The 27944-nt window shown below is 48.6% G+C and overlaps 2 protein-coding genes across 2 annotated transcripts; both read left to right on the top strand.

Annotated features, from left to right (window-relative positions):
- Positions 1-125: 125 nt before the first annotated feature.
- LOC100382629 (uncharacterized) lies at positions 126-16686 on the top strand. The gene is made up of 2 exons (NM_001175353.2): positions 126-1056; positions 15829-16686. Exons 1-2 carry the CDS (start codon positions 481-483, stop codon positions 16441-16443), a joined length of 1191 nt encoding a protein of 396 aa, NP_001168824.1. The 5' UTR covers positions 126-480; the 3' UTR covers positions 16444-16686.
- Positions 16687-17604: 918 nt separating this feature from the next.
- Positions 17605-19349, top strand: LOC118476177 (uncharacterized). The gene has a single exon (XM_035964384.1). The coding sequence runs from the start codon at positions 18308-18310 to the stop codon at positions 18920-18922; it is 615 nt and encodes a 204-aa protein (XP_035820277.1). The 5' UTR covers positions 17605-18307; the 3' UTR covers positions 18923-19349.
- Positions 19350-27944: the final 8595 nt, after the last annotated feature.

Below are 27944 nucleotides of genomic sequence, written 5' to 3'. Positions count from 1 at the left end.
CAGTGCTTCATTACGCCTTGTACATATGCAACACAACAAGCACATCAAAAAATTCCGGAGAACTGAGAAAGCCCACTCGTTAGTCGTTACTCCCAACACCGGGAATCCATGGAGCCGGCCTATGTCGTCACCCTCTCCTTCCTCTTCCTCTTCCTCTTCTTACTCCACCATCTCCTCGGCCGCCACCGCCGCAGGACCAATAATGGCAAGAACAAGAGAACGCAGCTGCCACCGAGCCCTCCCGCCATCCCGGTCTTGGGTCACCTCCACCTCCTACGGAAGCCTATCCACGCGGCGCTCGCTCGCCTCGCGGAACGCTACGGGCCGGTGTTCTTCCTCCGGCTCGGCTCGCGGCAAGCCGTGGTGGTGTCGTCCGCGGCTTGCGCCACGGAGTGCTTCACCGAGAATGACGTCTGCTTCGCGAACCGCCCGCGGTTCCCCACGCTCCTGCTGGTTTCCTTCGGCGGCGCCACGCTCCCAATGTGCCGCTACGGCCCGTACTGGCGCAACCTCCGCCGCGTCGCCACGGTGCAGCTCCTGTCCGCGCACCGCGTCAGCTGCATGCTCCCCGTCATATCCGCCGAGGTGCGCGCAATGGCGCGGAGGATGTACCAATCCGCCGCCGCCGCCCCCGCCGGCGCCGCGAGGGTCGAGCTGAAGCGGAGGCTGTTCGAGCTCTCCCACAGCGCCCTGATGGAGACCATCGCGCGAACCAAGACGTCCCGTGCCGTGGCGGACGACGACACGGACATGTCTCCGGAGGCCCAGGAATTCATGAAGGCGCTGGACGTGTTCCTTCCGCTTCTCAGCGGGGCCAACGCGTGGGACTACCTGCCGGTGCTACGGTGGCTCGACGTGTTCGGCGTGAGGAACAAGATCCTGCGCGCGGTGAGCGCAAGGGACGCGTTCCTACGGCGGCTCATCGACGCGGAGCGGCGGAGGCTGGAGGAGGGCGGCGAGAACAACGATAAGAAGAGCATGATTGGCGTTCTGCTCTCACTGCAGAAGTCAGAACCGGAGGTGTACACGGATACCATGATCATGGCTCTGTGCTCGGTGAGTGATTCTTCGTCTTTGTTCTTCTTGCACTGGCCATTACCACTCGTGTTGCTACAGTTTCAGTCCTGACAATGATTGAATATGGAATTAATTGGTTGATGCTGGGTCAAATCGAGAACATTGGCGTACATTAATAAGTTGTAGCCACATAAATCCACTATCTTTTGTAGCAACGTTTATCCAAAAATTGGCAGCCACCAGTGGATCTGTTCGCCTAAATAGCAGATGTTGATATTCTGGTTTGGTTGGGATTTGGACAGCCTAGTGCTGGGAATCGGGCCAGGTTGGGCCAGCCCGGTCCAAACCCATCGTGCTTCGTGCCAAACGAGTTTGGGCAAGGAAAGCCCGATAAACTTTTAGGCCGTGCCGTGCTAGTCCGAAGTGTAAAAATAGTGGCCCAGTCCGGTCCTAAACCATGTCGTACCGACAACCCACCATACATGTCATATCTACAATAATCTACCACGTGGTAGTGTGTCACAAATTAAAATTTGTTTTAAATAATTATTAGATTTATATAATATTTGATGTATGTATTTTATATTTACGTTTAGATTTATCATCATTGCATAAAAAACTAAGACCGTGAGACGGAGGGAATACTATATATAGTAGATTAGTAGTGCGTAGTTTGCGGCGCCATGTTGCTACTACTGTGCAACAAAAGCTAGGTCTACGTTGGAGTATATATATCGCTAACGTTGACGTGTCTGTCGTTATCATCTTCCTACTTCCGTTTTATCATCTTGCTACTTCCGTCTTAAAGGAATCCAGTTATACGTTTCGCAGTATAAAAATAATTTGAACTCTCTGGTTCCAGGTTATAATTTATTTGACTTTTTGTTACCTCAAATTCATCATTATTATTAATTTTTACTGTGAAATCGTTTAGCATATAATATACTTAAAGGCTTTGAATTTTTCATCTTTTCGAAAATTTTTAAATAAGACGAGCTCATCAAACTTAGTAAAAAAAGTCAAATGAATTATAAATTAGGACGGATCGGAGAGAGTAAAAGTTTGTGTTGAGCGCCATAATGAGCCAGCGGACGGTCCGCGCCTGTGGGCCGGACGGTCCGCGGTCCGGACGGTCCGCGCCTGTGGGCTGGACGGTCCGCGCGTGCGCAGAACAGATTAGGGTTCCGAGTTTTGTGCTACGGTTCTTAGTTATATTCGCGGAATTAGCTCGGAATCAGTTGTGTAAAGGGTCCAGCCCCCCCCCTCTATAAATAGAGAGGTCTACGGCCGATTTGTAATCATCAATCGAATCAATACAACTTATATTTCGCATTTTATCTTATGAGTAGTTCTAGTTTAGCCCTAGTTTAGCCTATCGATCCCCAAATTCTCCGCCTCTCCTCGACTCTACGTCGATTAGAGGAGTCTAGGTCGGCCTGCCTGAGCCTAGACAACTCCTAGGATCTCTCCTCTCCGACGGGGTCCCTCCCGGGAGCGAGATCCAGGCGCCGCCGGCGATCTTCCGCCGCCCCTACGCACGCGCGGACCGTCCGGCCCTAGGGCGCGGACCGTCCGGCCATCAGGCAGGGAACCCGAGCTCCTGCACCAGGTCGCGGACCGTCCGGCCCTGTGCCGCGGACCGTCCGCGCCTGATCAGAGAGCACCGCCGCCTCGCACCAGGCCGCGGACCGTCCGGCCCCTGCGCGCGGACCGTCCGCCCCTGTGCAGAGGGCACCGCCACGGTTCTTGTTGAGTGTTTGGCGCTCCGAAAAGGCGTCAACATACTTTTTGGCGACTCCGCTGGGGACAACACATCTAGGCTCATCAAATCGGCCCTCAATGGCCGGTTCAAAGGATAGCTCTGATATTTCTCCAAGCAACATCATAGAGCCGACTTGGGAAACCTTGCCGGCTGACGAGCAGCTCCAGTTTGAGGAGCACAAGGAGCGGATGATCCAGGAGGCGAAAGCAAAATTCTTGGCCAACTTCAAAGTGGACAGGAACAACAAGGTCGTCCGACATCGGGCGACGGATCCGGCTTCGCTCCAACCCACGCCAGATATCCCCAATGTAAGTAATACCAACGAGTTACAATCTCTTAGAAATTATGTAGAAGAGCAACGTGAGCAAATGCAGAACATCATAGGGGGTATGCAAAGCGATTTTAAGAGACTAGTACGTGCATTTGATAAATCTAATATCGCAAATTTTCCTTCTCACGAGGTTGAGTTAGGGGGTAACACGCGTAATACATCGGCTACAGGTTGTCACGACCAGTCACAACCCCTTTATGGGATGCCGATGGACACATACCCTGAGCAACCGCAAATCGGCAGCAAATCAGCCGATCTGCACATGCCCGGACCGTCCGCACGTGAGCGCGGACCGTCCGGGCGAGCAACAGTCGGGCCTATTTTTAATGAGTTACCTAGATATGCGCCCGAGCCACCACATATGACACAGAACCCAAACTACCAAGTCGGACGGTCCGCATACAACGACGGACGGTCCGCATATAACCACGGACGGTCCGGATACGTATCCGGACAGTCCGCGCATGAGTCTTTTGAGGAGGATTATTACCTGAATCCTCGCCCGTCTCAGCAACACTTCCCATCACATTATGCAATTCACCAACCCATTAATTCAGGATCCAGAGCCCAGGAAAGCTTTCCGGCCCCACCTAAAAGGCCGGAAAGAAACGATCAAACCTATGAGCCGTATAGGGCAAATGGAAATGCACCACGTAGCTCAAACCAATGGGGGGAACGACAACATACTAATATGCAACCAACCCCACCTATGTTTGACCAGAGAGCCGGTGGCCTTGCACCGGCTGCCATTAATATAGTGAGGGAAGAAATAGCCGGGGCGTTCCGAGATAAGCTCGGAGTAAGCATGGTCCCTGGGGGGCAATCATATCGGAAACCTTATGACAACCGATTTGATCACCACCCGTACCCACAGGGAACTAGTACACCCAAATTCGCAAAATTTTCGGGTGATCAAGGGAAAAACACGCGCGAACATATAGGCCAGTTCTTAGCACAATTGGGAGAATTGGCAGACACAGAGGCATTTCGCGTGCGTTTATTTTCATTATCGCTAACGGGAACCGCGTTTGCATGGTATGCCACTTTACCTCCTAATTCCATTTCATCATGGGGGGATCTAGAACAAAAATTTCATGATCATTTTTTCTCCGGTGATTATGAATTGGATTTGGTAGATTTAGTGTCATTGCGACAGACAAAAGACGAATCGGTTAATGATTACATCCGGAGATTCCGCGATACAAGAAACCGATGCTTTCAAATTCATCTAGCAGAAAAACAACTAGTAGGATTAGCCTTTAATGGTCTACGATATTATTTAAAAGAGAGATTAGAAGGCATCCAATTTTTTACACTAGCACAATTACACCAGAGGGCTTTGGCTTGCGAAAGCCGGAGCAAAGAAACTGCTAAAACAATGCGTCACAACGTACATATAGTAGAATGCGACCAAAGTAGCTCAGATGACGAATCAGCAGAAGTATATGCTGCTGAAATGGTTTGGCCAAAACAGGCCAAATCTTCGGCTTGTTCCTCCTTGCAGCCGGTTCAAAAGAAACGACAAGAGGAGGTTAAGTTTACGTTTAATGTTGGTAAGTGCGATAAAATATTTGACGAATTACTCAAAAATGGCAATATTAAAATAAATCACACTGTTCCATCCGCCGACGAGCTAAAACGTCGTGCATACTGCAAGTGGCATAACTCATTTTCTCATGTCACTAATGATTGTAATGTATTCCGACGACAGATTCAATCGGCCATTAATGAGGGACGATTGAAATTTAAGGAAATGCAGGTGGATACAGAGCCCTTTCCAATGAACGTGATCGACTTTGAAGGCAAGAAAGTCCTGGTTCGGCCAAACACGGCCGATAAAGGCAAAGGCAAAGAGGCAATCATCGGCAATTCTAAAAAGGCCGATGAGGATCATAAAGTTTCTTGCAGGAAAGTGGTAGCCGAGAAGACTCCCGATGGAGGGGAGACCCTAAAGGTGACCATCACAGCCTCCAGTACTGGGGGGCAAGCGCAGTCAGGCCGATTGGACCACTCCAATCGGAAGAAATGAAAGGTCATACTGTACAATTGAGACCTAACATACCGACATGGACACCTCCACCCCCTTATCCACCTATGTCATATCCATACACATATTTACCTTCACCATATGTCCTAAATCAAATGTGGGGCATGCCACCATACCCATTTGGGATGCCACAGTACCCCGCCTGGGGGGCACCCCAAACATCTGTTTTTGACAGGCTGACGCCACCAATACAAGATCGATTGAGCACCGCTCAATCCGGTCACCAGGCACAGACCCAACAGGATTGCCGGACTACTCGGCCTCCAAGGCCGACCAATCCGGCAGGGGGGCATATGCCTGCAGCAACTCAAAAAACAACAAAAAAGGACATCATCAAAATAGGCACTGTAGATGTTGTCATACAGGGAGACAATAAAGGGCCGATGATTTTCGGCGAATCGGTCAACACAACCGAAAAGGATACGGCTACCATCAAAATAGCCGATCCAAAATACTCCATGCCTCGATGGTGCCCAGCGGGATTGACACGATCCCAAAAGAGAAAATTACAGCGCCTAAGAGCAAAGGAGAGCCAGGAAAAGGAGGCGGAAAAGACATTTAATGACACACATCCACTATACCCGCCACCGCAAAAGAAATGGAGACCGAAGGCCGTTGAGAAAAAACAAACGACCACAGAAATAGAAAGTCAATCTGCACCAGGTGCGGACCGTCCGGCCCCTGCGCGCGGACAGTCCGCCGTTCACCAGGAAGTCTCTGCACAACCTGCACCAGGCGCGGACCGTCCGGCCCCCGCACGCGGACCGTCCGCTGTTCACCAGGAAGCCTCCAACGACACGACAACATCAATGGAAGAGGACGACCTGCTGGGAGAAGACCTGGTCGACTACGAGGCTTCTTGAGAACGCCCAGGTATGGATGTAAATATTATTACATTCTCTGCCGATTGTACTATCATCGGCGACGATGAACCTGTTGTTGCCCAGTTTGATTTTGGTCCTAAAGAAGCCGCCTTTACTAAACCAAAGGAATCAGTAAATCATTTAAAGCCGCTCTTCGTGCGCGGTCACATTGATGGAATACCGATTGCTAAGATGTTGGTAGATGGAGGGGCGGCTGTAAATCTAATGCCTTATTCATTATATAGAAAATTAGGTAAACAAGATGACGAACTAGTCAAAACCAACATGACCCTCAGCGGTGTTGGGGATAGTTCGATTAAAGCCAGGGGAGTCACGTCCGTTGAATTAACCATCGGGACTAAGACCCTTACTGCTGCATTCTTCGTCGCTGATGTAGAAGGGAATTACAGTTTAATTCTAGGCAGAGATTGGATTCATGACAATCAATGTATACCTTCTACATTACATCAAATGCTAATACAATGGGTAGGCGATGAGGTAGAACAAGTACATGCTGATATATCGGCCTGCATCGCTGTGGCCGATGCCCCTGTACTCTGGACTTATGAGTCTGCTACATGTCTCACAAGAGTAGATTTTTCTGATTATCAGTTCATAAGTATAGATAAGAAAGGTTTCATTCCTGTAATGCTAGAGCCGATGGAGAATCGGCTAAATCCTAAATAAAGTTTAAATGATAAATACACACAGAGTTCATGAGTCGTTGATCACGGACAATTCGGCTCTCAAAGCCGGATGGTCCGGTCTTTCACAAAACAGTTCGGACTTTAAGACCGAACATCTACCACGGCGAAAAGACAGTATTACGGATGATCCGGTCCCCGAGACCGGAAAGTCCACCATCACACAAAGACCATCTGATTCCTCTGTGGGGGACATGATAGAGGAATTCAGAGATCTTGACAAACTAGGACAGGGGTTTACATCGGCCGATCCTTTGGAGGAGATTGACATAGGAGATGGTAAAACTTCAAGGCCGACTTTTGTAAACAAGACCCTGGAGACCGATTCTAGAAATGAGATGATCGGTCTATTAAAGGAATATTCAGATTGTTTTGCTTGGAATTACACTGAAATGCCTGGACTAAGCCGAGAGATTGTCGAACATCGACTTCCTATTAAGTCTGGTTTCAGACCTTTCAAGCAAAAAGCTAGAACATTTCGTCCAGATCTTCTCCCACGAATCAAGGACGAAATCCACCGGCTGCTAGAAGCTAGTTTTATTAGACCTTGCAGATACGCAGAGTGGGTCTCCAATATTGTGCCGGTAGAGAAGAAGAAGTCAGGTAAGCTTAGGGTATGCATTGATTTTCGCAATTTAAATAGAGCAACTCCTAAAGATGAATATCCCATGCCCATAGCCGACACATTAATCAATAATGCATCAGGAAATAGAATTATTAGCTTTCTTGATGGTAATGCCGGATATAACCAGATTTTCATGGCCGAAGAGGATGCGTCTAAAACGGCCTTTATATGTCCAGACTTCATTGGTTTATTTGAATGGGTTGTCATGACATTCGGTCTTAAAAATGCTGGTGCTACTTATCAGAGGGCTATGAATCTGATCTTCCATGAGTTGTTAGGAAACACTGTGGAAGTCTACATTGATGATATTGTAGTCAAATCGGCTGAGTTTAGTCCTCATATAGCTGATTTGCGCAAAGCCTTTGATAAAATGCGTCGGTATGGTTTGAAAATGAACCCACGTAAATGTGCTTTTGGAGTGTCGGCTGGTAAGTTTTTAGGATTTGTCATCCATGAACATGGTATAGAAATAGACCCTGACCGAATCAAGTCTATTCGGAATGTGGGGCCTCCGACTTGTAAGGTCGAAGTGCAGAAGTTTCTCGGCAAGGTGAATTATTTACGAAGGTTTATTTCTAACCTAGCCGGGAAGATTGCTGCCTTCACCCCTATCCTTCGGCTTAAGAATGATGCCGAATTCACTTGGGGGGCAGAGCAGCAGGAAGCATTTGATCTCATTAAAAAATACTTATCTTCGGCTCCCGTGTTAAAAGCACCACAAGTAGGAGCACCATTCAGATTATACATTGCAGCTGAAGACAAGGTTATTGGGGCTGTTCTGATGCAAGAAACTGAGGGGAGGGAGCATGTGGTGACATATCTAAGCCGAAGGTTGGTGGATGCTGAAACAAGGTACACTTTTATTGAAAAGTTATGCTTATGCTTGTTTTATGCATGCACCAAATGTAGATGTTATTTACTGTCTAGTCATTGCACTGTTTCTGGTCAAGCCGATGTGATCAAATACATGTTGCATAACCCAATTATGAGTGGTAGGATTGGTAAGTGGGCTTATGCACTCATAGAATATGACTTGGCCTATGAACCATTGAAATCTATGAAAGGCCAAGTCGTAGCGGATTTCATTGTAGAACATCGGGTTAATGATATTCATGAACTAGACATGTCATACCTCACTATTACTCCTTGGACTTTATATTTTGATGGATCGGTTTGCAATGAAGGGCAAGGAATTGGCATTGTGCTTGTTTCACCAAGTAATGTCTCCTTTGACTTCTCTAGCCGATTGAAAACTTATTGCACTAATAATCAAGCTGAGTATGAGGCCCTCCTATTCGGCTTAGAACTTTTAAATGGTATGGGAGTAAAACATGTGAAGGTATTTGGTGATTCTCAGTTGGTTGTCCAACAAGTGTTAGAAGAATATCAATGTTTTGATGGTACTCTAAATAGTTACCTTGAGAAATGTTGGAGCATAATCCATTCTTTTGACGAATTCAGTATTCGACATATTTCTAGAGTTGAGAATCATAGAGCTAACGATTTGGCACAAGATGCATCAGGTTATCGGATAAAGAGAGGGAAATTTCACAAAACTGAGAATCTGATAACCAGTGCAGAGCCAAATTCCCAGGTCGCGGACCCTCCACGTGATGACGTCGGACCGTCCGGGGTTACCAGAAATGTTCTCTTAATCGATTCGGCTGACATTGAAGCCGATGCAAGTGATTGGAGGACACCTATACTTAATTATTTGCGAAATCCCAATATCAGGACAGATAAGAACATTCGGCGAACAACTTTCAAGTATGTTTTGATGAGTGATGAACTTTATCGCTGAACAGTCAATGATGTCCTGCTTAAGTGCTTGGGCCCAGATGATGCTATATTAGCCATGGCCGAAGTACATGAAGGAATTTGTGGTACTCATCAATCAGCTCCAAAGATGAAGTGGTTGTTGCGAAGGTCTGGTTTTTATTGGCCTAGTATGATAGCTGATTGTTTCAAGTACTACAAGGGTTGACAAGTGTGTCAAAAATTCGGCGACCTACAGTTGGTCCCTGCAGCCGAATTATATCCTATCATCAAGCCTTGGCCGTTCAGAGGATGGGGATTAGACTTTATTGGAGAAATTCATCCTTCATCATCAAAGGGGCATTGGTTTGTGTTAGTTGCCACTGACTATTTCACCAAATGGACTGAAGCCGTTGCTCTAAAGAACATGACGCATAAGGAGGTAATTGAGTTCATAACTGAGCATATTATTCATAGATTCGGCATTCCCCAGACCTTGACTACAGATCAAGGTACTTCTTTTATGTCAAAGGAGGTACGTGAATTTGCTGAATTATACAGAATTAAGCTGCTTAATTCGTCTCCATATTATGCTCAGGCCAATGGACAGGCCGAGTCTAGTAATAGGACATTGATTAATTTGATAAAAAAGAAGGTATCTGATAATCCTAAACATTGGCATAAGATTTTGTCTGAAGCTTTATGGGCTCATAGAATATCTAAACATAGGGCTACTAAAGTATCTCCTTTTGAGCTTGTCTGTGGGCAGGAAGCAGTGTTGCCTGTGGAAATAAGTTTGAATACAGTCAGGTTCGCCAGACAAAATGATCTAACTGCTACTGATTATTATAATTCAATGATGGATAATATTGATGAGGTGACCGACAAGAGGATGATAGCTTTGGGAGCAATAGAAAAGGACAAGATCATGGTAGCCAGGGCCTACAACAAGAAGGTCAAAGCAAAATCATTTCAAGTAGGAGACTTGGTGTGGAAGACCATTCTGCCTCTAAGGAATAAAGACCAGAAGTTCAGGAAATGGTCGCCAAGCTAGGAGGGTCCTTATAAAGTAAAACAGGTGATGTCTGGCAACGCCTATTTGCTACAAACATTACAAGGCAAGGATTTGCCTAAGTCTTTGAATGGGCGTTTCCTCAAACAGTACCATCCTAGTATGTGGCAAGATGCCTAAGAGAACCGATGTGATCACATCGAGTTAGTTGCTTTTGGTTTGCTCAGCTCCACCAAAAGGCAGGGGGCATATGTTGAGCGCCATAATGAGCCAGCGGACGGTCCGCGCCTGTGGGCCGGACGGTCCGCGCGTGCGCAGAACAGATTAGGGTTCCGAGTTTTGTGCTACGGTTGTTAGCTATATTCGCGGAATTAGCTCGGAATCAGTTGTGTAAAGGGTCCAACCCCCCTCCTCTATAAATAGAGAGGTCTACGGTCGATTTGTAATCATCAATCGAATCAATACAACTTCTATTTCGCATTTTATCTTAGGAGTAGTTCTAGTTTAGCCCTAGTTTAGCCTCTCGATCCCCAAATTCTCCGCCTTTCCTCAACTCTACGTCGATTAGAGGAGTCTAGGTCGGCCTGCCCGAGCCTAGACAACTCCTAGGATCTCTCCTCCCCGATGGGGTCCCTCCCGGGAGCGAGATCCAGGCGCCGCCGGTGATCTTCCGCCGCCCCTGCGCACGCGCGGACTGTCCGGCCCTAGGGCGCGGACCGTCCGGCCGTCAGGCAGGGAACCCGAGCTCCTACACCAGGTCGCGGACCGTCCGGCCCTGTGCCGCGGACCGTCCGCGCCTGACCAGAGAGCACCGCCGCCTCGCACCAGGCCGCGGACCGTCCGGCCCCTGCGCGCGGACCGTCCGCCCCTGTGCAGAGGGCACCGCCACGGTTCTTGTTGAGTGTTTGGCGCTCCGAAAAGGCGTCAACAGTTTGTATAAAACATTTATAATCACAAATAGATACCTCATAAAATATATAAGTTATTATGAGTCGGATTAGTTGTCCGAATTAGGTTATAACTAAAATTACGTACTCTTGCATAATAACTAATCCGACTCATAATAACATACATGTACAAATTGGCAAAAACCATACATACATAAATTATTTATGAACTCTCACCTCCATATTTCTATTGTTTCAACATCGAGATGACTACATGTAACAAAAAAGTAAAGAACCAAACACAATTTTATTAAACTCAGGCATAATCAAGTTTTTCGAGTCACCTTCTGAGGCATGGATAACTGCAGTCCAAATCCAGTTCGACTATAAGCTAGAGTCCAACTCGAACATAACTAAGCCATCAGACAACTCGGGTCTCAACCTAGTTCAACCGTGTGTACGAGTTCAACTCAGGCATACAAATAACGTTGGTAGGCTTCTAAGCCATTGGATAATTGCAGTCCAAATCCAGTTTGACTACGATTCCAACTTGGACATGATCAAGTCTTCCGAGTCAGCTTCTAAACCATTAGAAAATTGCGGTCAAAACCTAGTTTGGCTAAGAGTACGAGTCCAACTCGGTCACGACCAAGTTTTTCGAGTCGTCTTCTGATACATTGAACAATTGTGGTCGAAACCTAATTTGACTATAAGTACAAATCCAACTCTAACATGACTAAATTTTTTGAGTCTGCTCTTGAGCCATCAGACAACTACAATCTAACACGGTCCAACTACTCTAAGTAGCATACAATGGCTCTATCGTTGGTTCCTGCTACTCGACACACAACAACATGTTGGTGTTGCCTACTCTAAGTAGCATACAATGGCTCCGCTATTAGTTTTTGCTATTCGTCACACAACCACATATTATCCCCTCCTACTCTAAATAATGGATCCCCGATTGGTTCCTACTACTTGGAACATAATAGTATATTGTCTCTTTCTACTCTAAATAGCATCCAATGGCTTCACCATTTGTTCCTGCTACTGGGCACATAACTACACGTTGTCCCTGTCTACCCTAAGTAGCATAGAATGGCTCCACTATTGGTTTATGCTACTTGGCACACAACATGATGTATCTACCTACTATAGAGAGCATATAATTAGTAGCTACACCATTGGTTTCTACTGTCCAACATATAATAGCATGCTATTCCTACCTACTCTAAATAGCATACAATGGCTCAACTACTAGTTTATACTACTTGACATACAATAACATGTTGTATCTACCTACTCTAAGTTGCATATAAGGTTCCACCATTGGTTCTTGCTACTGTACACACAACAACACATTGCCCATGTCTACTCTAGGGAGCATACATACAACAACATGCCATTTCTGCCTACTCTAAGTAGCATATAATTGCTCCACCGCTTGTTCCTACTACTCAGCACACAACAACATGTAGTCTCTACTTACTCTAAGTAGCATACAATAGCTTCACTGTTGATTCTTGCTATTTGGCACATAATAGCATGTTGTCCCAGCCTACTATAGGGATCATACAATTGTTATGTCATTGGTGTCTGATACCTGACATACAATAGTATGTTACCATCCTTGTCTAATATAAATAGCGTATAATGGCTCCACTATTAGTTCCATCTACTCGACACACAATAACACTTCATCCCTACCTATTTTAGATAGTATATAATAGCTACATTGTTGGTTCCTACTACTCAACATATAATAAGATGTTGTCTATGCCTACCTTGGGAGCATACAATGACCCTTGTGTTGGTTCCTACTACATGACATACAACAAGATGTTGTCTCTTTCTCTGGACACATGGCAACCTTGCCTGATTACTTTCTATCCATACAAAAGACATATAGGCTAGTTTGCTACTTTCTATCGTTAGGATGACGAGTTCAAGTTGCAGCACCGGGATATGATAGGATTCAGTTAACGTCTAGCTCATCTACAAAGGTGATGGATACAAGTTATATTTGCTGCTTTGCACGATCAAGTTGCTCATCCTAGCACTACTCTGGCTATCTGCTGAAAGATTTCAACACTAAGTCCAACACATGAGACTAACACAAGTTCATTTTCTACTGAAACAATGACGAACAACTGAGATGACAATCATATAGGAGAATCTTGAGCAACCCTACCAAAAACAATCACATGGATGGATTCTAGTCGGTTAGGCCAAGATTTTAGATTATAATTGAAGATAAGTGCATGGCTTAGTCAACACGATAAGATAATTACACGGCCTATTCAGCCACTGCCATAGCCTAGTCGATTATATTCCTACTAAGCTCAGGGCCTCCAACTCAACATGGGTCAGTCTTGGGTACAAATTAGAGTAACCTAGAAGAACAAGTGCACTTGACTAAAACCATATAGTCATAAAAGTGCCCCTAATTGTAGTTGACGCCTACTCAGTTTTGGACTGAACCATATCACAAGAATTATTCTAGTTGTAATATAAAGTAATTTCAACTATTCCGACTACGCATAGGGGTCATGCATATCAAATTTTATCATATTTAAGTCTAGAATGCCAAGTTATAAAGCAAAGTTACCACTGAAAGGTCCATAAGCTCACCATGGAGTATTTTAACCACTCAATAAAAAGTGGTCACTTACCATTATTTTGGGAGGTTACTCGTTAGCATCCTCGAGGATGTATATGCCCCTATAATTGACTCAGGGTAGTCAGTTTCATTCTTATGGGCAGCAGGTTATATATTCTGAACGAATGTATTCAAATTTCTTTGAAAGGAATTGAAAATTTGCATGACAAACCCTCAGCTTATTCATGCTAAATACCCAAAGGTTTAGGGGCTAAGGGTCTGTTTGGTTGAGCTATGGCTGTGAAAAAAGCTGCTGTGGGCTGTGAGCTGTGAAAAAAGCTGCTGTGGGCTGTGAACTGCTAAAAAGCTAAAAACCGTTTGGTGGAAACTACTAAAAGTCGCTAAAAATTCTTCCATATATATTTTCACAGTTCCACCTAAAAGCTGCTAAAAGCAGGTCCAGAGGTGCTTTCAGTTTTGCACTATAAAAAGTCGGCTTTTAGAAAAAGCTGCTTTCCAGATTCAGTCCTTTGGTTTGACTTTTAGGGGGCAAAAGCCAAAGCCAAAAGTTAAAACAAACACACCCTAAGAATTTATGCTTCACCATATAGTGACACATATATAAGACCTAAAGATTTGAAGAGCACCTCATAGTTTCTCTTGAAGAGCACCTCATGGTTTCTCTTAGGAACAATACTTGGATGAAGCTTGATTCTACTCGACCGATACTTATAAATTCAAGAAGACTTTAGAGTTAAACCAAGAAGAGCTCGAGGGTTTATGGGACACGGTCCCTAGATATCCCGTAAGGAAGAAAGAATATCTAGTCCAATTAGTCTTCCCCATATGACATTAGGATTTCTACCTTGTAATTCTACTAGAACTAATATATTGTAATTCTATTAGGACTCCTACGTTGTAACAGACTAGAAAACTTAACTCATGGACTATACAAAAGAGGGCAGTGCTTGCTAGATCGATAATCGAACATAATCGAATAGATTATAACTAGCAACCCAATGAAAGACAACATGCCTAACTAGAGTTGGGTATTTGCTCAATGGCAATAAACTGGTATAAATCAATGTTTTCGTGTTCAACATCGAATTTTCCTACACTGAAAGCCATCAATGCCCTACTTTGAGTAACCCTATAATAGACTTACGAGTCCTTACACTGATAGTGGCCTACCTATGAGAACTACTAGATACCATGTACATTTATATTGGCTTAGTTTATGCTCCATAAGATCTAACATATGCTAAGGCTAATACAAGCGACTAGTCTAGCCTGAATTTTCAAAGAACAATATCAAAATTAATAGTATACTTAAAATAATAACTCACAATATAAAATTCATTTTTAATTAAAACCATAACAAAATTATCTATTGGACAACAACAGAACAATCAAGCATATGACATATAGGAGAAGTGAATACATATTTCACGGCGAGTCTATTGATACATATTTGGTATATCTTAAGCATTAGTGTTTAACTTAATATTACTTCTTCCATTCTAAATTTAAAAAATATTTTAATATTCTTTAGATACATATTTTGTACTCTAAACAAAGATACTTGTTAAAACTTAGATTTATGAGTTTTAATTTATTTTTAGATGATAATAATGACATATATTTTATATTAAAATTGTAAAGTTGTTTTCAATTTTTTCCCGAGAATAAAAGAACCTTTACACATAACTACAAGGACGATAAAATACTATTTATGTTGACATATAGATAAGTAATAATTATTTATATAGTTAAATAGAGATAATTTTTTTTGAGAAGATAGATAACAAATCGTAAAAATTAATTCACTTGCATTGGTGGTGCATGAGTACTGACTAAAACTATTTTAAAATTTAGGCACCTGAAATATAAGAGAAGTGTACAACAAAAGTTAAAAATCTAGAGAAGTCGAAATCGCTTATAATTTGAAGTGGGGCGTACATTAGATTTATATCATTCATACGAAGGTACTGGATTTATATGCAATTCTCGAGTTTCAAGAGAACAGTGGGAGAAAGCGCAAAGACCCATTTACGGCTTTGATCGTCTCTTTTCCTCCATCGATCAAAGCGGTGTTGTATATTGTAAATATTATATATGATCAAAAATTGGCTCCATGGTAAACGATGAGAACTACTATGGTGGTTTAAGTAGGCTCCGGGCTTGACTACGCCGTTCTGCGTTTTGTCTCTCGACTGATCTCTGCAGAGCATGTTCGCTGGGGGTTCTGAAACAACGGCGACGACGGCGGAATGGGCGATGTCGCTGCTGCTAAGCCACCCCGATGTTCTGAAGAAAGCGCAGGCGGAGATTGACGCGTCCGTGGGGCATTCCCGGCTGCTCGGCGCCGACGACCTGCCGCGCCTCGGCTACCTCCACTGCATCGTCAGCGAGACCCTGCGGCTGTACCCGGTCGTGCCGACGCTGGTCCCGCACGAGTCCACCGTCGACTGCACGGTCGGCGGCCACCGTGTGCCGAGCGGGACGATGCTCCTCGTCAACGTGTACGCCATCCACAGGGACCCCGCGATATGGGCGGACCCAGCCGCGTTCAGGCCGGAGCGGTTCGAGGACGGCCGTGCCGACGGGCTGTTCGTGATGCCGTTCGGGATGGGAAGGCGGAAATGCCCCGGAGAGGCCCTCGCGCTGCGGACGCTGGGGCTGGTCCTGGGGACGTTGATCCAGTGCTTCGACTGGGACACGGTCGGCGGCGCCGAGGTCGATATGGCCGAAGGGGGCGGAATCACGCTCCCGAGGGCTGTCCCTCTGGAGGCCATCTGCAAGCCGCGCCATGCTATGCTTGGCGTCCTCAAGGGACTGTGAGCGCCATGCTATGCCTTGATACATAAGTAAGCTTTTTTTCTTTAGTAAAGCAGTCATCTTGCGTCTCAAGCAGTTGCTTGCTTTATTGCTTGAAACTCACTTTCTTCCTGGAGTGTAGCCGCCGCAGTGTAAGCGCGCGGGGTTCAAATGTTATTTCATTCACAGCCATCAGCCATGTATATGTTGAACTAGCAATGTGAATGTGACCCACGTAAAATCGCATGGGTTTACTAGTTTTTTTTTTCAGTTATAGCATTTGTGTTTTTTTATACTTGAACATTTTTCCCACATATGTTGTTTTATTTATTTGATTCTAATCGCATGGGTAACTAGTTTTTTTTTTCAGTTTTAGCATTTGTGTTTTTTTATACTTGAACATTTTTTCCCACATAAGTTGTTTTATTTTATTTGATTCTAATTGTTTTGTTAAAATGGATCACGTGTCAAGGCATCGTCGATATCTTTATCATCATATTATGCTAACTCGTGTTTATACACATCACTTTAAATGAGTGAAGGGAACGATTTAAACAAAAAAATATATTATCTTGCTTTTATTTATTTTAATATAACTGTCATACGTTATTATTGTTCTGAGAAGATTATAAATTTTTGACAGGTATTTATATTTTTGTTTGAGAGTTTTGAGTTATAGTGAAAAAAATCCTTCGAAGAAAAGATATCTAATTTCATATTTTGTATTCAGTCTATTGGTGACTAGTTAGATGCAAAGCCTAACACATGGTCGTGCAGTTTCTTTCAAGATCAAATAAAGTCAACGTTTAGTCTTGTCCGAGTCCGAGTGAGCTTTGTTCGTCGGTAAATCTAACTTTCTTAGAAATTGCTCGTTTCCTTGGTTCCTCTTGTAAAATTATTTTATTTATCAGGATGCATCTTCTGTCACACATTCGTAGTTGCATTTTTTACCTAAAACATCACTAACGCGAGAGAGCTACTACCACATTCTACCCACGTACCGCTGACCATGTTTTTTTTCTTCTTGTGACCAATTTCTCGGGAATAAAAGTAGATCAATGTTGGTTGCTCTTCTCGCGAGCTTGCCATGCTTGCACATTGAGTAGTTTAGGGTTAAAAGTTCTAGTTTTGTTTTGTTAATGGACTGACAATCTTAATTACATTGATGTGATATCTTGAAATATATAGGTGCTTATTAGTTTATATGTACACTAATATGAGCTTAAAAACATGGTGAAATGATGGTTTTTGGACATGTTGATAGTGCTTGACTAGTGAGATGAAGTAGCTCATTATATATGAGACATAATATGGTCTTATATGGCTAGGTGAAGAAAATCAAGAGGCATGTTTTAGGGGGTGTTTGAATGCACTGGAACTAATAGTTAGTTTGCTAAAAATCGATAGTGAAATTAGTTAGCTAACAAATAGCCATCTAACTATTAACTAATTTACCAAAAATAGCTAATAGCTGAACTATTAGCTAGAATGTTTGGATGTCTCAACTAATTTTAGCCACTAACTATTAGCTCTAGTGTATTCAAACACCCCCTTAACCACGAAGGATTGAGTTGCAAATGTGAAAAGAAAGTTAGAGGCTTGGTGCAATAATGGACCATCGAGGCAGTGAAAGATGAGCGAATGACATGGTGGCGATGGACTGTGTGCAACGGTGAAGGGCAAACAAAGTGATGACATGGAGTTGGATCATATAATATGTAATGGTTCATTAGTTTAGAACAAGAGGCAACAACGGCCGTAGATTAAGGTTGATCGTACTTCAGTCATACCCCCAATTGTTGTACTTGGCCTAGGAATATATATTCACCTATGTTCGATAAACATCACATTCGATTGAGTGAGAGAGCGATTATTGCACAGTGGCCTCATGTGCCCCTACTGCCATTGTTGTGGAACCACGGCGATGACATTACCTTTAGTTAAAAGACGCCAGGGATTCGAGACCTCCCCGCGTTTCATGGCATTTTCCTTCACACGGTGCCAACGCGTGGCAGAACAAAAATTCGCCACCATCACGGCTCACGGACGCGAAAGTTTTTCTCAAATAGGGTTGACTGCTCTCTCCCACGTCGTTGCGTCCGCTCCCTTCCACACCGCCTCCTGCCTACCTCTCACGCTCGCCATCGCATTCGCCTCAGCCGACCGTGCCACCACCTCTCGATGCTGCATTCGCCTCATCGGACCCCCACGTGCCACCACCTCTCGCCGTAGCTCGCGTCCATTACCCGCGACAGGGTCGCCGCTCACTGGAGGAACGGAGCGCCGCGTCACCGACATCGTCGTGGCCAGGAAGCACTCCTGCTCGGCGCTCGACGTTGCCTTCCATGCGCTCGAGGCGGAGGCCAGGGACGCCAAGATGGAGGCGCGTATCCGCCTCGTGAGAGAACAGAGGGCCGCTCCACCACCGACACTGTCCTCGAGGAGCAGAGGTGTTCTGCGGCCTCCAAACCGCTCGCAAGGAGAGCCGCTCCGTCGGCGCTAGCGTCCTCGAGGATCAAGTCCACCAGATCCCGCTTCGCTTCTTGAAGTCCCCATTCATTTCTTGGCGTTATTGCGTTTAGTTTGTTACTTTGTTGTTCCTGGCCTGAATTCTCTCACCCTACAGCAACAGTTGGATCAACGAGCTCAAATGTAAAAGTTCAGGAGCCATTCGTTGGATAGACTATGAGAGAAATTCAGAGACAAAGTACTTAGGAATACACGCAACGTGGCGAGATAGCTTGATCTCATACGAGCCATGTTCTTTTGTGACAAATTTGACCACTACTTTACCTGACCAGTTGCTGATTTGGGGACCAATCATGTTTGCAAGTATCGTATTTGCTTTCCTTTTGCAAGACAGTACAAGCCATTGTTAGTCATGTATTACTTCAGAATTATAAGTATTAAAGGTATGTGCTTACAATTTCTATTCCGCTATTGGAATTGGTGTTAATGGTATAACTGAATAGTGAGCACTGATGACTTCTATATAGCCATCTGATATAAACAAGCTTGGTGAATTGTGGTATTTTGGATATAGGAGCCTCCTGATATAAGATAAAATAACAATCAGATTCTTCTGAAATCCAAAGTCGCGTAGGATGCATAAGCAGAGCAAGTTCTTAAAGGAACAGAGGTCACCAACTTGCTGCCTAAATTCTAACAGGTACTTGCTGTACCTAAACTGTATGCACTGGCAATTGAAAAACGCAGCAACCATATCACAAGACAAGACAAGACCACACGTTACAGCTCAGAAACGGTTCCATTATACCTACCATTGAAAATTGCTGCAAGTATTATGTGTATTGTAACTGTACTGCTGTACACCAGTTATAATCTCATTATCTTCTCTTGTGGTTGAGTTGGCCATTTGGGGGGCTATACTATCTGGGGGAAATTGTGCTTGTACAATAAAAAAAGTTTCCATACAGCCACACGCATGCACTGGGGACCCAAAAACATAGGATAAAGTTCCTCACCCTCTTTGTCCCTGCCATGACCCCCCTGGAATTTAATCCATGGCCCAAGTTGCGATAGAATTATAGACTGGGGGGCAACTTGGCCCCCTGCTGATGCTTCCTCTATAGCCAAGAGCACCATATATGGACTGAACCCTACTGTCTTTTTCACTGACAAATTGCCCAGTTGTCCACTGGAGTGGACATCTTCTCTTCTCTCAAACGAATACTCAAGTGACCATTTGACAATCCAAAAGGAATTGGTTTGGTGATGCAGCTGTTTGTTGGCACATCTGATTTGGCGTGCGTGCATGTTCCCACTGCTGGCAGGCACTAGCCTGATTTCTGAAATTCTGAGACAAGCCTCTGTGTTGACGGCTACGCGTTACCTTGCAGATGCTATTACGATAAATGGTTTGTTTCCAAATTCACTTTCTATTTTTCACCAATTTTCTTCATGTGAACCTTTTGCAGACTAGATCATGCTCACTTCAAGGTTTAGTGAAGTTGAGGAACCTATTTGCTGATCAGCCACACAGAAAATTTGGTGACTTCATTAAAGGAGTATTTACTCTCTTCCACAGATTTGGGAAATGTTTATTTGCCTGCTGTAGTGAATTAAGAAATTTTCATGTCCCTATATTTTCTTATTTGCCATGTTTATAATAATTATGCTCCATCTCCATACGGATTTCTCATTTCTTGAGATGAATCCGTTCGCCGTGGTCAACGGGGAGCCATATCCTCTGGACATCAGAGGAGAACTAGATGACACAACAGCCTTCAAAAACTTCAAGAAGTGAATCAGATTTCCCAGGGATACCATTTCTTGTTGTCATTGTTGGATTTACTCTTATCAATTGTGCAGGTGGGGAGGTATACAATTCCATCTACCTTTTGGAAGAGTACTCAGCCCTACAGAAAGTTTCATCCATGAACTAGATGAGAAGATATTGATCTCTGGGCTATGTTTTTTATCTTTCTTTCTTTCCCTCTACCACTTTTTTCCCCTCTGATCAGTTTGGCTTCATTATTTTATCTTAACATTATCATAACCAATCCTTTCTGGTAAACCGACTCTACAATTTTTTCTTGAATAATTTCCTATCGTTTACTTGCTGTTTTTTTGCTCACATGATTGATGTGATTTTGAATAAGAAAATAAATAATATATTTGTCGGGGACCATAATTAGGGGTACCCCCAAGACTCCTAATCTCAGCTGGTAACCCCCATCAGCACAAAGCTGCAAAGGCCTGATTGGCGCAATTAAGGTCAAGGCTCAGTCCACTCAAGGGACACGATCTCGTCTCGCCCGAGCCCAGCCTCGGGCAAAGGCAGCCGACCCCGGAGGATTCATGTCTCGCCCGAGGGTACCCTAAAGCAACGGACACACCTTCGGCTCGCCCGAGGCCCAGTCTTCACGGAGAAGCAACCTTGGCCAGATCGCCACGCCAACCGACCGTATCGTAGGAGCATTTAATGCAAGGATCGCCTGATACCTTATCCTGACGCGCGCTCCTCAGTCGAAAGAGCCGAAGTGACCGCAGTCACTTCGCCACTTCACTGACCGAACTGACAGGAAAACAGCACCTCCTGCCTCGCTCCGACTGTCGTGCCACTCGACAGAGTGAAGCTGACAGCAGCTAAGTCCAGCCTCGGGCGCCATAGGAAGCTCCGCCTCGCCCGACCCCAGGGCTCGGACTTAGCCTCGACCTCGAAAGACGGACTCCGCCTCGCCCGACCCCAGGGCTCGGACTCAGCCTCGACCTCGGAAGACGGACTCCGCCTCGCCCGACCCCAGGGCTCGGACTCAGCCTCGACCTCGGACGACGGTCTCCGCCTCGCCCGACCCCAGGGCTCGGACTCAGCCTCGACCTCGGACGACGGTCTCCGCCTCGCCCGACCCTCGGGCCCAGACTCGACCTCGACCTCGACCTCGGAGGAGCCTCCGCCTCGCCCGACCTCGGGGTCGGACCTGCCACGTCACAGGGGGCGCCATCATTACCCTACTCCTAGCTAGCTCAGGCTACGGGGAACAAGACCGACGTCCCATCTGTCTCGCCCCGGTAAACAAATAATGATGGCACCCCTCGTGCTCCATGACGACGGTGGCTCTCAGCCCCTTACGGAAGCAAGGAGACATCAGCAAGGATCCGACAGCTTCGACAGCTGTCCTTCCACAGAGCTCAAGCACTCCTCCGACGGCCACGACATCGCATGAACAGGGTGCCAAAACCTCTCCGGCTGCCACGATGGCATGTACTTAGGGCTCTAGCTCCTCTCTGCTAGACACGTTAGCACACTGCTACACCCCCCATTGTACACCTGGGCCCTCTCCTTACGCCTATAAAAGGAAGGTCCAGGGCTCTCGTACGAGAAGGTTGGCCGCGCGGGAGAACAGGCCGACGCACAGGCCCCCCCCTCTCTCTCTCCCACGCGGACGCTTGTAACCCCCCTAATGCAAGCGCACCCGACCTGGGCACGGGACAACACGAAGGCCGCGGGTTTCCCCTTTGCTGTTTCTCACCCCCTTTTGTGCTCCGTCTCGCGCCGACCCATCTGGGCTGGGACACACGGCGACAATTCGCTCGTCGGTCCAGGGACCCCCCGGGGTCGAAACGCCGACAGTTGGCGCGCCAGGTAGGGGCCTGCTGCGTGTTGACGAACAACTTCCCGTCAAGCTCCAGATGGGTAGTCTTCAGCAACCTCTTCAACCCAGGACGATGCTTCATTTCGGGAGTCTGGAGTTCATGTCCCTCGACGGCAGCTACGACATGATACTCCTTCCTCCGCCGCGCGACGATGACAATGGCGGCCGTCAGCCCGCCCGCCGGCGGTGGAATCGACGACGTCTTCCCCTCGTGGCGGAAGAGCAACATCCGGGTCTGTCCCGTCACCTTCCCCGCCGACGGAGGACGAGGCGGGGCAGGCATGGCCAAGCAGGGGGTGGCACCTCGTCGGCTGTCGAGCGAGTCGGCGGCGCCGGCGCCCCAGTGGGGGACACGTCGGACGTCGACCTCGCGTCTGAGACGAAGACGAGCGCCGTTTCCTCGCAACACGCCAACTCCAAGCAGACGGACGACGCCAGCACGCTCGCGAAGGACATGCTGGGCTTTAGCCTCGTACCTGAGACAACGGTGCAGTCCGCCCCTGACGCGACTTCGTCACCACCCGTCGATCAAGAGGTACCGTCCGTTTCCCGTTCCATGCCTTTTAGATCCAGCTGCGACCCACCAAGCGACCCCGCTTTGGTGGACGCTTTCATAAAGGCATGTCCAAACCCTCCGGGGTATCATATGCGGTCACCCTAGGACCGGCTGACGGCCGTCTCGACCTACGGGCCTCTGGGTTCCGAGGAAGACGACGAGACCGACTCTGGTTGGGATTTCTCCGGGCTCGATAACCCCAGTGCCATGCGGGACTTCATGACCGCATGTGACTACTGCCTCTCTGATTGCTCCGATAGCAGCCACAGCCTCGGTGACGAGGACTGTGGCCCAAGTCGCGCATGCTTCCACGTCGATCTAGGGGGTCTCGACGAAGGCAACCATCTTGGTATGCCCGAGGACGGTGATCCCCCTAGGCCTGCGCCTCGCGTTGACATCCTTCGGGAGATAGCTGTGGTCCCAGTCCCTGGAGGGGGGTCGGGACGCACAGCTCGAGCAAATCCGCGAGGTACAGGCCAGGCTCGACTAGGGAGCAGGACAACTTGTGCAGCTTCGGCAAAATATCGAGCAGGAGTGGGCAGGCCGAGCACCGGTCGGAGAAGCACGTCACCTGGCCCAGGACGTCCAGCACCGCATCGTCGACGATGTCAGGGCAAGGCTGCCTCTGGCTTCCAGTGGGGTCGGCCAGAACCTGGCCGCAGCAGCGATACTACTCCGAGCGATGCCGGAACCATCCACCACCGAGGGGCAGCGTATCCAGGGAGAGCTCAAGAATCTCCTGGAAGATGCCGTGGTCCAACGGGCCGAAAGCTCTGCCTCCCGAAGGCAGGGGTACCCCCTGGAGCATCGCGCCGCGACTTCCCGATTCATGCGGGAAGCCTCGGTCCACACCGGGCGAACGAGGAACTCAGCGCCTGCGGCCCCGGGTCGCCTCAGCAACGAGCACCACCGCCGCGACCGTCGAGCCCACTTCGACGAGAGGGTGCGCCGAGGCTACCACCCCAGGCGTGGGGGACGCTACGACAGTGGGGAGGATCGGAGCCCCTCGCCCAAACCACCCGGTCCGCGAGCTTTCAGCCGGGCCATACGACGGGCGCCGTTCCCGACCCGGTTCCGAACCCCGACTACCATCACCAAGTACTCGGGGGAGTCAAAGCCGGAGCTGTGGCTCGCGGACTACCGGCTGGCCTGCCAGCTGGGTGGCACGGATGATGACAACCTCATCATCCGCAACCTTCCCCTGTTCCTCTCCGACGCTGCCCGAGCCTGGCTGGAGCATCTGCCTCCTGCGCAGATCTCCAACTGGGACGACCTGGTCAAAGCCTTCGCCGGCAACTTCCAGGGCACATACGTGCGCCCTGGGAACTCCTGGGATCTCCGAAGCTGCCGCCAGCAGCCGGGAGAATCCCTCCGGGACTACATCCGGCGATTTTCGAAGCAGCGCACCGAGCTGCCCAACATCACCGACTCGGATGTCATCGGCGCGTTCCTCGCCGGCACCACTTGCCGTGACCTGGTGAGCAAGCTGAGTCGCAAGACTCCCACCAGGGCGAGCGAGCTGATGGACATCGCCACCAAGTTCGCCTCTGGTCAGGAGGCGGTCGAGGCCATCTTCCGGAAGGACAAGCAGCCTCAGGGGCGCCAGCCGGAAGACGTCCCCGAGGCGTCCGCTCAGCGCAGCGCGAGGAAGAAGGACAAGAAGAAGTCGCAAGCGAAACGCGACGCCGCCAACGCGGACCTTGTCGCCGCCGCCGAGCATAGGAACCCTCGGAAGCCTCCCGGAGGCGCCAACCTGTTCGACAAAATGCTCAAGGAGCCATGCCCCTATCATCAGGGTCCCGTTAAGCACACCCTTGAGGAATGCGTCATACTTCGGCGCTACTTCCACAAGGCCGGGCCACTAGCGGAAGGTGGTCGAGCCCACAATAACGACAAGAAGGAGGATCACAAGGCAGAGGAGTTCCCCGAGGTCCACGACTGCTTCATGATCTACGGTGGGCATGTGGCGAATGCCTCGGCTCGGCACCGCAAGCAAGAGCGCCGGGAGGTCTGCTCGGTAAAGGTGGCGGCGCCAGTCTACCTAGACTGGTCCGACAAGCCCATCACCTTCGACCAGGGCGACCACCCTGACCACGTGCCGAGCCCAGGGAAGTACCCGCTCGTTGTCGATCCCGTCATCGGCAACATCAGGCTTACCAAGGTCCTCATGGACGGAGGCAGCAGCCTCAACATCATCTACGCCAAAACCCTCGGGCTCCTGCAGATCGATCTATCCTCGATCCGGGCCGGCGCGGCGCCTTTTCACGGGATCATCCCCAGGAAACGCGTCCAACCCCTTGGGCAACTCGATCTGCCCATCTGCTTCGGGACTCCCTCTAACTTCCAAAAGGAAACCCTCACGTTCGAGGTGGTCGGGTTCCGAGGAACCTACCACGCAGTGTTGGGGAGGCCATGCTACGCCAAGTTCATGGCCGTCCCCAACTACACCTACCTCAAGCTCAAGATGTCGGGCCCCAACGGGGTCATCACCGTCGGCTCCACGTACCGACACGCATACGAATGCGACATGGAGTGCGTGGAGTACGCCGAGGCCCTCGCCGAATCCGAGGCCCTCATCGCCGACCTGGAGAGCCTCTCCAAGGAGGCGCCAGATGCGAAGCGCCACGCCGGCAACTTTGAGCCAGCTGAGACGGTCAAATCCATCCCTCTCGACCCCAGCAACGACGCCTCCAAGCAGATACGGATCGGCTCCGAGCTCGACCCCAAATAGGAAGCAGTGCTCGTCGACTTTCTCCGCGCGAACGCCGAAGTTTTTGCGTGGAGTCCCTCGGACATGCCTGGCATACCGAGGGATGTCGCCGAGCACTCGCTGGATATCCGAGCTGGAGCCCGACCCATGAAGCAGCCTCTGCGCCAATTCGACGAAGAAAAGCGCAGAGCCATAGGCGAGGAGATCCACAAGCTGATGGCCGCAGGGTTCATCAAAGAGGTATTCCATCCCGAGTGGCTTGCCAACCCTATGCTTGTGAGAAAGAAAGGAGGGAAATGGCGGATGTGTGTAGACTACACTGGTCTAAACAAAGCATGTCCGAAGGTTCCCTACCCTCTGCCTCGCATCGATCAAATCGTGGATTCCACTGCTGGGTGTGAAACCCTGTCTTTCCTCGATGCCTACTCAGGGTATCACCAAATCAGGATGAAAGAGTCCGACCAGCTCGCGACTTCTTTCATTACGCCCTTTGGCATGTACTGCTACGTTACTATGCCATTCGGTTTGAGGAATGCGGGTGCGACATACCAAAGGTGCATGAACCACGTGTTCGGAGAGCACATTGGTCGAACGGTCGAGGCTTACGTCGATGACATCGTAGTCAAGACGAGGAAATCCTTCGACCTCCTCTCCGACCTTGAAACGACATTCCGGTGTCTTAAGGCGAAAGGCATAAAACTCAATCCCGAGAAGTGTGTCTTCGGAGTCCCCCGAGGCATGCTCCTGGGTTCATCGTCTCCGAGCGGGGCATCGTGGCCAACCCGGAGAAAATCGCGGCCATCACCAACATGGGCCCATCAAGGACTTGAAAGGAGTACAGAGGGTCATGGGATGTCTTGCGGCCCTGAGCCGTTTCATCTCGTGCCTCGGCGAAAGAGGCCTACCTCTGTACCGCCTCTTGAGGAAGACCGAGCACTTCACTTGGACCCCCGAGGCCGAGGAAGCCCTCGGGAACCTGAAGGCGCTCCTCACAAGCGCGCCCATCCTGGTGCCCCCTGCTGCCGGAGAAGCCCTCTTGATCTACGTCGCCGCTACCACTCAGGTGGTCAGCGTCGCGATCGTGGTTGAGAGACGAGAAGAGGGGCATGCATTGCCCGTCCAGAGGCCGGTCTACTTCATCAGTGAAGTACTGTCCGAGACCAAAATCCGCTACCCGCAAATCCAGAAGTTACTGTACGCGGTAATTCTGACGCGGCGAAAGTTGCGACACTACTTCGAGTCTCATCCGGTGACTGTGGTGTCATCCTTCCCCCTGGGGGAGATCATCCAGTGCCGAGAGGCCTCGGGTAGGATTGCAAAGTGGGCGGTGGAGATAATGAGCGAGACAATATTGTTCGCCCCTCGGAAGGCCATCAAGTCCCAAGTCTTGGCGGACTTTGTGGCTGAATGGGTCGACATCCAGCTTCCAGCGGCTCCGATCCAGCCGGAACTCTAGACCATGTTTTTCGACGGGTCGCTGATGAAAACAGGAGCGGGCGCGGGCCTGCTCTCCATCTCACCCCTCGGGAAGCACCTCCGCTACGTACTGCGCCTCCATTTCCCGGCGTCCAACAATGAGGCCGAGTACGAGGCTCTGGTTAACGGGTTGCGCATCGCCATCGAGCTAGGGGTCCGACGCCTCGACGCTCGTGGCGACTCGCAGCTTGTCATCGACCAAGTCATGAAGAACTCCCATTGCCGCGACCCGAAGATGGAAGCCTACTGCGATGAGGTTCGGCGCCTGGAGGACAAGTTCTACAGGCTCGAGCTCAACCACATCGCCCGACGATACAACGAGACTACGGACGAGCTAGCTAAGATAGCCTCGGGGCGGACAATGGTTCCCCCGGACGTCTTCTCCCGAGACCTACATCAACCCTCAGTCAAGACCGACGACACGCCCGAGCCTGAGAAGGTCTCGGCCCTGTCCGAGGCGCCCTCGGCTCAGCCCGAGGTGCCCTCGGCTCAGCCCGAGGTGCCCTCGGCTCAGCCCGAGGCACCCTCGGCCCCTGAGGGTGAGGCTTTGCGCGTCGAGGAAGAGCGGAGTGGGGTCCCGCCTAATCGAGACTGGCAGACCCCGTACGTGCAATATCTCCACCGAGGAGAGCTGCCCCTCGATCGAGCCGAAGCTTGGTGACTGGCG

Source organism: Zea mays, chromosome 1 (genome assembly GCF_902167145.1).
Source record: "Zea mays cultivar B73 chromosome 1, Zm-B73-REFERENCE-NAM-5.0, whole genome shotgun sequence".
Classification (NCBI taxonomy): Eukaryota; Viridiplantae; Streptophyta; class Magnoliopsida; order Poales; family Poaceae; genus Zea; species Zea mays.
The sequence above is the reverse complement of the archived record's forward strand: the minus strand, read 5'-3'. Positions and strand labels throughout refer to the sequence as shown.